This window comes from Limulus polyphemus, unplaced genomic scaffold (assembly GCF_000517525.1).
Source record: "Limulus polyphemus unplaced genomic scaffold, Limulus_polyphemus-2.1.2 Scaffold1985, whole genome shotgun sequence".
NCBI lineage: Eukaryota > Metazoa > Arthropoda > Merostomata > Xiphosura > Limulidae > Limulus > Limulus polyphemus.
The window spans coordinates 189,166-203,376 of NW_013667595.1; the positions used below are offsets into that span (position 1 = coordinate 189,166).

Sequence of the window (14,211 nt, forward strand, 5' to 3'; positions counted from 1 at the left end):
ATGTGAATATGACTGAAAAATTTCATTTTTTTCTGAAAAGGTGGTGTCTATTTACTTCTGACCACGCTGTGTACATTAAGCATGTCCATTCCTTAAAAGTAAATTTAAAAAATTCAATTAAAATTAAATAATTTTGTAAAACTAACAATTTACAACTAAATTTTATTGACAGTAAGATAAAACACTAGTATAGTAAAACAGAGATTTTTAAAATAAAATTCACTTACTGCAATGGTATCCATTTATAATATGTAACAAATAATAGTAATATGTTGAAGTTCTAAGTATATAAATGATTAATACTCCAATTACTGACTTCTTTTTATACTGTTTGCAAACATTGGAATCCACATATTGCATTAGATTGAGTAATTTTTTTGCCTGTTACAAGATGAAGATTAAAACACTCAGAAAAAGAATTTGGTGAAATCATCCATTTTCTATGTAAAATATATTGGAACCCAGAAGCAACTACAGGGATTAACAGGAATATCAATGGTATTTTGGACTTTTTTTTGTGTGTGTGTGTGTGTGTGTAATCCTAGGGTTAAAAATTAATGATTATGTTGAGTAATGAAACTTATTTTTGATGTTAGTTTTAATTGTATTTTAAGTATAAAAACTCCTCAAGCTTTACCATAAACATGAATGTGTGTATTTTACCTATGGAAAATAATATTTTAATGTACCTTTTTCAGCTTTTTTTCTTTCTTGCTGTCTTCCTTATCCTCTGGCTGTTTTTCTGTGTCTTTAACAACTCCTATTTCATCACCATAAACCTACAAAAAAGAAATAATATATGTATTTTAAACACATTACAAATACTTTTCAACACTTCAAAAGCTTTAAGTATTAAATGATTACAAAGGTAATAATGTTTATGTAAACCATGCAAACATATCATATGTGAGAAAGACTCATGAATGTCTTTAAACATCAGAGATAGCAGTATACTTCATTTGATGGAATTAAATAGTATTACTAAGAGTACACATTAAATAAAAAGTCTTTAATATGAAAAATCTGACTTTTTGGAAATTTAGGGAAAATGACAATTTCTTACTCTCCTAGAAACTAGATTTATAATTACCACCCACTTTTCTAAAGTACAAAAGTAAATCAAATCTAATTCATTAGAATAGTATAAAATAATAAAATAAATATTACAGTATTAGTATCACTGGCTAAGATTTGAACCAGTCACCCAAATTATGTTTAAATTTACTTAACAACACAATGATATAATACAAATATTGTATGTAGAGAAGTGATTTCTCTAATTTCTTCAAATTCATGAAATTTGATCAATCTATATATATATCACTAGTCTTTATATTTCATCCTTATACATGGCTACATTGAGTCAACGACCAGAAACCTAGCTACCAGAGTTAAGAAGCATGCCCAAAACAGTCTTTTCAGCAATTTTGGAATTTACAACCATCTTAGCAAATACTGTAGCAAAAAGTCTAAAATCAAACACTTCCAAATAATAAATGCAGCAACTGACAAAAAGACATTGTGGAAAAAGGAAGCACTCCTAATTCGAATCTTAAAATAAAAGCTAAACACCCAACTAACAACACTACTGCATCTCAAACTGTGATAAACCTATCATGCCTAAGATAAACAAAACATTTGTGTCAAGTGATTAATAAATATTTGCTATGTAGCCCCCAACTATAGCATAAAGAGTCCAAACATATTTTTGCCTAGTTAAACTAGTATAGGGCACATGAGAGTAAAATATTTAATGCACAATGTAATTATATGTCTATTTTAATTTTTCTTTAATTCAAATATTTTGGGTGCTGCCATTTTATTTGTTTCCATGTAGCTTGTTTGTAATACAACATTAGATTCGAAGAGGAAAATTGTTTTTGTGGGATATAAGAAATAACTTATGTAACTTTCTTAAAGCAATTTGTTAATGTTAAATGCAGTTTTTTCTACATGAGTCAAAGATAAATTTCAGTTATTTCTAGTTATGTAAATTACAAAAGACACCAAAACAGGTGATATAAATTTAAATTTGTATTATTAAGTTTTTTGTTCATCTTCATCTCACCCCTTCACTATGGCAACAATATCTCCATTCTATGAGGAACTTTTTTTTGGTAATTTTGTTCTACAATTGTGGTTTTATCCTGCATAGCTTTAAAGCCACTAAAACAGTTTGTTTATGATTTTATGGTAAAATCCTTTGTTTTGAGATATCACATTCATTCATATTTTATAAATTAGCACTCAAAATAATGCAACATATTTAGGCCTACTGTTCTCAGTTTGTAATTTATTAATCTCGATAACCTATGGTAAATAAATATTTACTGGTGACCAATTAGAAACATATATAGGGTGGTTGTATCCTAGTTATCAGCATGCCTGGATTGAGCATCTGAGGATTCATGGTTCATGACCCCCTGCTGAAAAAAATGTGCTTCATACTTTGTGGCTATAAATGCACTATAATAGTGAAAGTCAAATCCTACTATTCATTAGAAAAATGCAGTTCATGAGTTGGCAGTAAGTGCTTTAGAATAACTGCCATCCTTCTAGTCTAGCAGTTCAACATTAGGGATGGTCATGTACAGATAACTCTTGTGTAGCTTTGCACAAAATTCTGAAAGAAAGAAATCAACAAGAAACATAAATCTCCAACCTTGCGAACTGCTTTCACTAAGCGATTACAGGCTCTCATCTGTCGACGGTAACAGTTTGGGTGACAGAAATGTTGATGTGGGCAGCTAAAATTTAAGGAGCTTGAAACTTGAACTAGAACCTAAAAAAAAAAGATAGAAAAAAACTAATGAAACTCAATTAAAATATCAAAATACTGGAAACAATTCAACATGATATACAATTTTTTGTAAACACTGACAATGATTTTTACTTTTGACAAACAATATATATTAGGTCATCAACAAATTAATGTCACTTTTTTATAGATGAAAAAAACCCAAACAATTTATATATCAAAACCAAACATTTATTAAATGAAATAATCTCCATTCTTGTTGATGATGCTTTTCCATCTTACAATCAGGTTGTTAATGCCCCGATTAAAGAAATCACTTGGCTTAGAAGCAAAAAACATGTCGATGTCCTCTTAACACCTTCCACATTTGCATACATTTTCCCATTAAGATGGTGTTGCAGCAAACAAAAAAGATGGTAATCTGATGGTGCCAGATCTGGAGAATATGGTGGGTGGGGGAGAACTTCCTAACCCAACTCTATAATCTTGTGTTACATCAAACATGCCACACGTGGACATGCACTGTCGTGGAGAAGAACACCTTTCTGATCAATGATTGAAGGGCGTTTCTGATGAAGGGCTTAATTTAAACATTCCAGTTGCTGACTATAGATTTCTGCATTGACAGTTTGCTGTGAATTGAGAAGTTCAAAATGAATTACTATTTTGATGTCCTACCAAATGCAAAGCATCACTTTCTGCAGATGGAGTCCAGGTTTCGGGGTCAGAGGTGGTTTTTGTCTAGGACTGAGCCATTGTTTTTAGTATTTAATATTCGCATAGAAAATTCATTTTTCATCCCCGGTGACAATTCTGTCCAAAAATGGTTCTTGTGCATTACACGATAGAAGAGACAAAACAATGTTCACATGTTGGAAACGATGATCATCGGAGAGTTCATGAGGCACCCAAGCTCCTTCTTTATGGAGTTTTCCCATATTCCTTAGATGTTTACGTACTGTTTCATGAGAGACATGCACTTTCAGGGCTATTTCACGAGCGTATTGCCTTGAGTTAGACTCAACATGCGTCTTCAGAGCATCAATATCAATTCCAACATGTCTGCCCCTGCTGTCACAGTTTTTAAGGTTAAAGTCACCTGAACGAAATTTGCTGAACAATCATTGACACTTATGAACATTCAAAACATTTCCATAAACTTTTTATATATTATCTGTGGCTACAGAGGCATTGTTCCCTTCTTGTATTCAAACAGCATTACATGCCGAATGTGTGTCTTATCATGTGCCATCACTGTAAGGGATTAGAATATACTAAACTTTACACATTATATAGGCTACACTAACATGACATTTAGGCAGTTCGTTTAAGTATTATATATGATGTACGTTTTTTGGGGGGTGGTTAATGAAAGTGTTCCAAAACGTGACATTAATTTCTTGATGACATAATATTTATGTTTAACTATAAAAATCTTCAACAAAATGTATGATTGTTTGTTACATGAAAGTAATTTTATAAAAGCTATTTCCCTAAATATAACAAACCTTTTAACCAAAATAAGTATTATTCACATAACTGTGATGTTACACTTTCCAAACTATTTATTTTTTTATCAACACAATAAGAAACAATAAGAAACTCTACTTAATTATCAGGAAGTGAAACTTTCAAGCCAAAAATGAAGCCTGAAAATCTACTTAAACTTTATAACATACAAATATAATTTTGTAAAACAACATGTATTTCAATGTGTAAAGAAGCATATTAAACATACAAGGAAGCATTAATGACCTTTAACCAAGGCATGTTTTTAGTAAGAGACACATCATCACTTTCTAACACATCATTTGGGCTTTCTGGGGCTTGTTCATCACTCAAAACACCTGGAGACTCCTCTCCACTAACATCTGCTCTTTCACTGGTGTCACTACGATCAGATACTGCACTCACTTTTCGCCGAGAGTGGATACTCTCTGTTCTTTTCAAGTCTGTTAAAAAAAGGAATTAATTCTTAAGTCAAATAGTTCTTCATAGTTAATAAATCCATTTACTGAGTTTAATCCTCTTGCTACACATAGGTAAAGGTGCATATGTCAGAACTTTTTATACTTATATTCAAAATTTAATTAAACTACTTATTATCAATATATATAAATATAAACTTAGCATTAAGATGTTGATGATAAATCAAGTTTTACTATTATATGAGGTTTAATTTCTAATTTCAAAGGAATATATTTAAATAAATTTGTAATCTCTGCTTGTCTGTGTAACTTAACATTTGTTTGCTCCGACTTGCCCATTTTCTAATTTTTCATCACCCCTATAAAATTTCCTGAGTTTAATATAAATTAGTCATTGTAGCATAGATATGAATTAAGACAAAGTCAAATTTTTATAGCCTTCAATCTCCTTTATTTATGGAGATATAAACCAGAAAACCAAACCACTTGCCACACCCTCCTGTCATATACTCTCTTTCATAAATTGCTAATGATTCTTTCTTACATTTGCTGTTACATCATGTCTAACCAATAGAAAGGCAGGGACTTCATTTGCTGAATGACGTTTAATGCAACCTTGTTCTCAGTAGAGATTTTGATTTATTTCACCTACAGACTGAAAGTTGCTCTTGCCTAGTTCAAACCAAACAGCTGAGGCACTTTAGTTAGAAAAACAATTAAATTATAATAGTTGGAGATGCTGTTTACTTTGTGCATGTTGTTACTATGTGCATATTTCAAATAAATCAAAATTATTTTTGTTACTCATAATATTGTAACAAGGAACTAGGGTCAAGTTTCAAGAAGCCAAACTAAATAAGAAATTTATTTTTTATGTATATTCTTTTTACTGTTATAAAAGTAATTAAAATGTAAAAATTATAAATGTTTTAGGTTATGAGAAAAAAATCAAAAATTTCTCTGCAAGATATGCTTGCAAGTAGCTTATATATTATGTCATTCAATACCATAAAATGAGCTACCAATTTCACCATGCGATTTACAATTTGTATCATTGGAGTATTAGTTAGATACAGTTCAAAGAACAATAATATGAAATAAAAACACAGGCAAACTTTTATGAGCCTTAAGCTGTTTAGGAAGAATAATTGTAATTTTCTGTTACAATATGCAACTGTACTAGAAAGAGAAAAGGATAATTTATATTGTATATTTTTGTGTTGGAAGGTTATCATTTTCCTAAACTGAAAATGTATTTCCAAACATACTTACCTCTGTTGACACTAATAGCTATTTCTCAATCTTCATCTTTGCAATCTAACGTTATGTTCGCTTGCTCCAGTCTTTATATACCCCACTCGACTGCCCTTGGCAAATATCTAATTTGCAAAACTATATGCCAGCACTCACACGTCCTCTATGCAAGGAAAAATGGCGACAAACACACAGATGTGACATTCTAAAATACTGATTTGAAGAAGTTAATATACTGAAATTTTAAAGAATGTAGTCTAGAAATAAACACAACTTCTCATAGCTTGGAATTAAAGTTATAGATTGGATGCCAAGACTATCTCTTATGTGTGAAAATTACAAAGAATTTCCGATTATTATAAAGCAAAACTAAGAAAATGTAAATCACAAAACGTTAGTCTGAATGCTTGCACTCTGTCGAGAAAAAAGTGATTTTATTGTCTGCATACAGTGCTTATATACAGTACCTGCATAGAGGGCATGTAAAACCTGGCATAAAGTTTTGCAAATTAGATATTGCCGAGGGCAGTCGAGTGGGGTATATAAAGACTGGAGCAAGCAAACACAATGTTAGATGGCAAAGATGAAGTTCAAAAAATAGCTATTAGTGTCAGTGGAGGTACGTATGTTTTGGAAGTCAGTCAAACCAATTGAGTCTGTATTGTGCTAGAGTAGAAAAAATAACAGATAAAATATAAAGTTTTACTGAAAAAAGCTTTTGATATTCATTTAGCAGCTTCTGGATGTTATACAAATGAAATTTGAAAACTGCTAAATGAAAAAAGTATTTTTATTCTTAACATGAAACCACCTTACATTAAGACTAGACTGAGTCAAATCAACTCAGTCAATTCAGAGAAAAATCTTTAGTAGAAACACTTTATTAAAAAGTTTAATTTTTTGTGTGTAAAACACTTGAAATGTTTACTAACTGCTTGCTAAATTTCATGATGATACATTTATTACATTAAAAACTACCGTACATATCCTTTCATGATTAGCTGGTGGTTGCAAAGTCATTCAAAATGACAAAGCCCAAATAGAGAGAATTAAGTATTAGATATTTCAAAATTCTATGATTTAATTAGAAAAATCAACATTGCCCTTTTAATAAATACGGTTTTATGAAAATGTTATTTTAGTAAATTGTTATACCCTGTTCAATCAAAATTAAATTAGTCAAACAAGTAGCTGGTTTTAAAAACTTTAAGTTAATCTTATGTGCATGGTATTGGTCCATTGGAGCCCATATTTATATATTGAATTAATGTTTACTATAATTCTGAATTTATTTAGTTTACTGTCATTAAATTTGGTAAGCCTTTATTAGCATTACAAGTATGTTGTATACAAAATATTCAGCATTTTTAATAAAGTCCTTCTACTAAATATTTGTCCGTGAATTTCCTGAAATTTCCTGAATCAGTTAGATTCAGACTAGTTTTAGTGCAAGGTGATTTTTCATGTTAAGAATAAAAATACTCTTTTTGATCTTACAATTTTCATATTTCATTTACATAACCCCCTAGAGCCTCCTAAATGAATAACAAAAGTTATTTTCCAGTAAGACTTTATATCTTATCTCTTATTTTCTCTACTCTAACACTAACTGTAGCAAAATAATTTGTAGTGAAAGTTGAAAACTATGAAATAAACTCAAAAGAACTGTTTCTCACTACTAAACTAGTGTAACAAAACAATAAACCACCCAGCAAGAGCAAATTATGGTAAACAAAGTGTTGAAAAGCATCATGTATAAGTAGATTGCACACATTTCTTGTAAAAAAACTTTTAAGGTTTTTTTCATCTATGTTTTCCTATCTAACCTAGTAAATTTATTATGATTATGTTTTAGTTACTTTTATAACAATAAATAAATGATATACATAAAGAATACAAAATATTTAGTACTTACATTTGGGTCTTGTATTTTCTTGTTATTGAACTCTAAAAGTTAGCCATACTTTCTGGTAGGGTTGTTGTTAGTACTTTACTTAATTTATATTTTTTCAAATATGCAATTTAGAACACAAAATAATAATATGCACAAATAATACAATGTCCTGTAACTATTACAGTTTAACTGGCTTTCTAATTAACTTATAAAAGGGATAAGATGATTCTGTTTGCTGGTCGAGGTAACTCAATGGCAGTAAAGAATGAAACTGTAAGCTGAATAAGTCATAAACAGTCATCTGATCAAGCTAACCTTATAAGAATTTCAGTAAATTAAAATCTTTTCTTTTTATTGGTTATAAATAATACAATAGTCAAAGAGAATTACTGATATTTTTTAAAGGACAGAATGTGATACAATGGCATGTGGTTTTGATTTTCTGGTTTATATTTCAGTAAAGCAAAAAGACTAAAGGTTATAAATTTAAATTATGTCTTAGCAATATGTAATTTTCAATCTCAGAGATCATATAGGGGGGTATAAACAATATATAAAATGGAAAATTCAGAGCAGAGAAGTGTCACATGATACAGAGAAGTGAAGATTGAGAATTTATTCAAATATTTACTTTCAAAATTAAGAAATCAAAACTTAAACAATATAAAAATTTGAATATAAACTGTATTTCCATGCTAAGTTTACTGAAATACATTAATAATAAAGTAGTTTAATTAAATTTTGAATGTAACTCTGTAAAAGGTTGTGACATGTGAACTTTGAACCCCACCTGTACACATAATGTTAAGTTATTTATTTCTATAAATTTACAAAACATCAAACATTTCAGCTTTCTAAGAGCAAAATGTAAATTTTTCTGTTTCATATAACTTTTTATATTTCTTTAAAACTTTTTAGACAGCAGAAACTATTTTTTATAAAATACACATCAGAATAGCGGTTAGTTCCTGAATAATAAAAATTGTTATACCATATAAAATAAGTTATATCTTTTGCTTTTGAAATTAGCTTTACATTAAACACTAAACCAAAGAAATTTTTTATCATGGACTATTGTGAAAGTAAGTGGCATTACTGTTAAATGTCAATAACAATGTGTAATAATTTTAATATTTGTTTTTGTGCTCTGAATAATCTTCTTACAGCTTTCATCATCATCTTCAGCAAAAGTTGAAGAGCGTGGTCTGTTTTTTCTATCTACAGGTTTCTTTAACTTTAGACTCCTTCTTTTGAAACTAGAATTATGGCAAGGAGCTGATCCAGGTGTTCGACGGAGCAGGTGAGTACGACCTTGAGCAATTCTTCTCCCTATTCAAAACTCATAAAACTGAATATACATGGAAACACACAGGTGATAAACATGCATGAGTCACAAACAAAAAAGTATGGCAACTAGATGGTGAATTCATGCTACAAAACATTATCACAGAATGTAAAAAAGAACATTGAATAGGTTGTATAATGCACCAGTAATTTGTTTGTGAGTCCTTTGAATTACACAGAGCATTACACTTTATTTTTAAGCTACCATACAGCTTATCAATGTATGATTGTGAAATATTGTTCTAAGTGTTCTGCATACATCTCTCCATAATATAGACAAGTTGTTTGGTCACCTTCCAGCTTTCTAAATTTTTACATATGTCCATAAAGTCTCAATGATGTTCATATGTTGTGAATGTTACATTGTCTTCTTTAATGTCAAGATACCAGATTTGCTGTATGCTTGGGATTACCATATTGCTGGAAAATGACTCCCCACCTAATGAGTCATGTTTCTGAAGGAAAGATAAATGGATTAGAATTCACTTATTTATTTCAGCAGTCAGTGTCACCAATTTTGTAGATCACCAACATTGTTTGCTAAGATGCAGCTTTAAACATGTACTGATCACTCACCATGTTTCAATGTAGACGTTATGCACTGACTATGATACAATTCTCCTCTCTGCTTTAAAAAAAACAAAACTATTGTTGATTGTTGCCAAACAATTTGAATTGGATATATCCATAAATAGCACACATCTCTAACTTCACTCATTTCACTGCTTATGGTCCAATTCCCATTTCAATGCTTTGGTTTGGTTACCTATTCTCAGTAGTAGTTATCAAGTAGCTGCACATTAATGGAGAACACATTATATTAATGTGTATCTTATTGTTTTCAAAGTAACATTCACACCTGTATTTACCACAAGGTTGTTTACAAGATCTGTACTTGATCATCATATATATATATCTTTAATTATTGTTACATCCAAAAGGAGTTTATGGAAATTGTGTCAAGTTCCAGATATATCGAGCATACAAACAGCATACGAAATAATTAAATCAGACACTTAGAATCAAACATGATAATTCTAATTATCTTGAAAGATAATTGAAACCTTCCTTTTCTATGCTGAAAACATTTTCATTTAAAATCCTGTAATTAAAAAAAAGAGAATAAAAACTGTCATTTCATTTAAGAACAATGTACAACATTGCACTGCTTGAAAAAAAAAAACATTCTAAAACAGAAAGGTGATTAGACTGCTCACTTCCTATTACACAATATTGACAACACCTTCATCCAACCTCATGAGGAAACAATCTGGGACACAATATTTTATGGAATTTTCATTCATCTCTTTACTAATTCAGATATAACAAAGAACTCTCCATACAAATTAGCACCATCTCTTAACAGTATTGGTCAACAATGAATACCAAATATAGCAGGAAGTAAAGCCTGCTTTACCATAATATAAAGTTTATTAAATACAGAAACTGACATTATATTTTTGCTCATGATGAAGTAGTTTGATTTATAGTGAAATTTAATAAGACTTTCAATGTTTCTCTTTATTTGTATAACCTGTGTGTTTGTATGATTGTTTTCAATTTCTTATGTTTTAATAGTTAATAATCAACAACTGATTTGTTTTTGTAAATCCTATAGAAATCCGTTTTAAGATGATTATACTTAACCAAGAAATAATGAAAGTACCAAGTTTTAAAAGAATATACTAAAATGAACTATATCTTCTCAGAAATATTTCATGAAGTAACCTTTGAAAAATCTTACTTATAACATTGACAAATAAATCAATGACCATTCCTACTCTTTACTGATAAAAGGGTTGCTTATCAGTTATAAACACTTTAGTGAATTGAAAATCAGAGTGAGTACTTTCAATGTTGTTTTATTTATTTACATAAAATATGTGTTACCTTTTTTCTCATCTCCACAATTAGGGTCTTCCTGAACTGTCAGAGTCGTGTTACTACTATTTTCTGATTCTACTTCAGCATCTGCTTCATGAAGAACAAAACTAATTCTCCTTTCATTTAAAGCAACTATATAAAAAAAAAACACAAAAAATCTAACACACTATCCAAAAATATGGAAAATTTTTTCAGCAGTTTGTGATTTTCATATCTAACACAGAGAGTCATTACAACTTTATAAAAATATAAATATTTATTCTAAAAAAACAGTCTCAATCAGTATGAAGAATTACACAGAAAACAGGTATTCAACTTATTTTTACCTAACAACAATGATGTGTGATGATTTTTATCATTACCAACAGTTAGACTACAGAAACATATTTGTTAAATTAAAAACTAACCTACTTGGATTGCTTCTCACTAATGAAAGACATGCTATAATGAACAACCTGCTTTAGAAAAAATAAACTTAGTCTTATATATAACCTTGATTGGCTACATACTTAAATATTTAATAATACTATTTTATTATCATTGGTTAGTTATTGTGCAAAGATCAATAATACCTACTATATGGTTATAACATTTTACCAGTAACAATTATGTTATAAAACATGGTTGAATATGCTTTTATAAGTATCTTTTTTTAAGGACTATTAAAGACATTCTTTATTTCTATGATCATAATGTACCTCATTAATTACATAAAAAAAATTATATCTATATTTTGAAACCATAATAGCATTTATCAGCAACAATACGTTTATGTAGATACATTTACTGAAATCAAAACAAAATTTATTTTCACACACACATTTGAAAAATTGAACAAACTAACATGGATGTCCTTGTTCAGCTAAAGACACCAAGCTATGTGCCGAGTTCTGACTAAATCCCAAACTACTCAAGGCCATGCTCCAACGTCGATTAGCAGTAACACTTCTAGGTTCAAAACAATGTTTCTCCCTTGTTGAGAGGCGAGAAGATTTGTGAGGCAAATACTGGTAGGTCTCTCGTAAGAAAGCAGTAATCTCCAATAAAAGCTGACATGCAGCCATTTTCAAAGCATAAGGACAGTTGTTACCCATAGGGTTGACACATGCTGTCACAATTAAAAGATCAAAATACTTTCCTGATGTATTGCTTATTATGATATAAACATACTTTTTAACTATAAATACAACAAACAAAGTATAATGAAATCAAATACTGATGTTTCAAGTTTAGCCTGAATGCATTACAACCGAGTTAAAAATGCTACCACTTAGTTCGATTTTTTTATGCTGTCATTTGAATTAAATCAATACATTTTATTCTTAGAAGTTCTAATGCTTTAATACTTTTAAACAAAATTAAATCACACAATGGAATTATTTTAGTTTCCTATTAAACCTTAAATGTATACTTACAGTGTACTGAATTTTAATTATCTACAAGCATTCTTATTTCCTTATTTCTTTCCTTTTCAAACAGATTTAAGGATGAGGTTCAAGACATTTTATGATTTTTAACTGAAAATCTTTGTTTTCAACAACAAAAATATAAACAAAGGTAATGACAAAAAATGGGAGATAAGGTTAGTCATGGAAAAAAAAAGGTAAATAGCTAATCATTAAATAAATAAAATTTTTATTAAAATATGTTCCTTAAAAAAAATAGTCAAATGAAAATAGAACATATCATCTTGACAAAGTAAAGGTCAGATATCAATAACACATTTCTCTATAATGTAAAGGGGAAATGTCACTTTAACATGTCTTGATAAAATAAAACACAGTTATAAGAAATGCTGCTCAGCAAAGACAAACATGAAATTTAATAAAATACATTTTTTGATATAATAAGCTTAATAAAGAGATACATGAAGTAATATACATTAAAAAAATTATGTTCATGGGCACATTTTATAACAACAAAAAATTTCTTGAAACAAGCAAAGGTTAAAATTAAAATACAGTGTAGCCCCATTATAACGCGATCATTGGGGTCCATAAAATGTCATCACAAAACAAGCAGAGTCGAGCTAAAATGGTGTTCAAGAAAATCACTGTTCAAACTGACCCAATGTTGACCTAAAACACCTCTATTTTTGCCCTCTTTGACTAGTTTTTACACATTCCCTTTCTGGCAAGTAAATTACCTCTGAATTAAAGAATTTTGTGAATAAATCGTTGTTGTTACAGTAGAAATTAAAACCTAAATTATTTTATAGTAGGCTTTTTAATAAACAAAACAACAAATAAAAACATTCAAGAATATTAGCAATCATCATTTGTAGTTTATTTCTTAACAAACTGATCAAGTGTTTCTTGCTTCAATGTAGCATGTCTCTGGCTGAGAGCAAAATCTAGAATCCTTCTGAGTTGGAGGATTTTTATGTGGTCCACCTCCTGAGTCTCCAGCCAACGGAGTTAGCCTCGAGGTGTTCAATGGCTTCAGACACTTTTGGTGGTGATGGAGGCTCTTCATTATCCTCTTCTTGTGGCTTGAGAACCGGTACACTTGCGTCCATCGATGCTATAGTTAAGTTACGATTGATCTCAGCATCCATCAAGTGCTCATATGTTGGGCATTCATCGTCAACAGAGTGCCACTGGTGTAGCTCTTCTTTGCTCCATTCAGACAGCTTCTTTGCCTCACGCACATCTTCCTCTGTGACGCCGTACAAATCTGTCTCATCATCATCATCTTCGGTGGTGGATTACTGTGATGAAAAGGCTAGCCCCAGACCCTTCTTCCAGCATTTCTCTACACACGACAAGCTGACTGCTGCCCAGGCCTTCCCACCCAAGTGGCAAACTCCCTTCATGTTCAGGCTTTTCAGATAGGCTTCAAGCATTGTTGAAGGATTTAGTGAAAAAAAAACGTTTGAAATGCATTTAGGAGGTTTTAGAGATTACACAAAGGAAATTTGAGATTTTTTAGATGACAAAAAGTATTTTTAATTTTGACATGAAAATCACTTTGCACTCAGACTAGTTAAAAAAAAAGAATTTATATTTTCATGGACAAATTTAAGTAAAAATACTTCATTAAAAAATCTGATTTTTTGTGTGCAAAGGGCTTCTAATGTTTACTATAAGTCTACAAAATTTTGTAAAGATACACTTAAAATATTAAAAGTTAGTAGTATGTAAACTGTA

At 30.0% G+C, this 14,211-nt stretch overlaps 1 protein-coding gene across 5 annotated transcripts in view; it reads right to left on the reverse strand.

Moving 5' to 3' along the window:
- Positions 1–14,211, reverse strand: part of LOC106465571 (protein unc-80 homolog) — a 138,172-nt gene that overhangs the window by 107,403 nt on the left and 16,558 nt on the right. For 4 of the 5 annotated variants that reach the window (XM_022393492.1, XM_022393493.1, XM_022393490.1 and 1 more), the window contains exons 7-12: positions 11,907–12,170; positions 11,069–11,194; positions 8,999–9,163; positions 4,514–4,710; positions 2,663–2,782; positions 690–779 (exon numbers count right to left, since the gene is read on the reverse strand). In XM_022393492.1, the coding sequence (XP_022249200.1) occupies positions 690–779; positions 2,663–2,782; positions 4,514–4,710; positions 8,999–9,163; positions 11,069–11,194; positions 11,907–12,170 (962 nt within the window). The remainder of the gene's footprint in view (positions 1–689; positions 780–2,662; positions 2,783–4,513; positions 4,711–8,998; positions 9,164–11,068; positions 11,195–11,906; positions 12,171–14,211) is intronic. The other variant, XM_022393494.1, reaches the window with a different exon arrangement.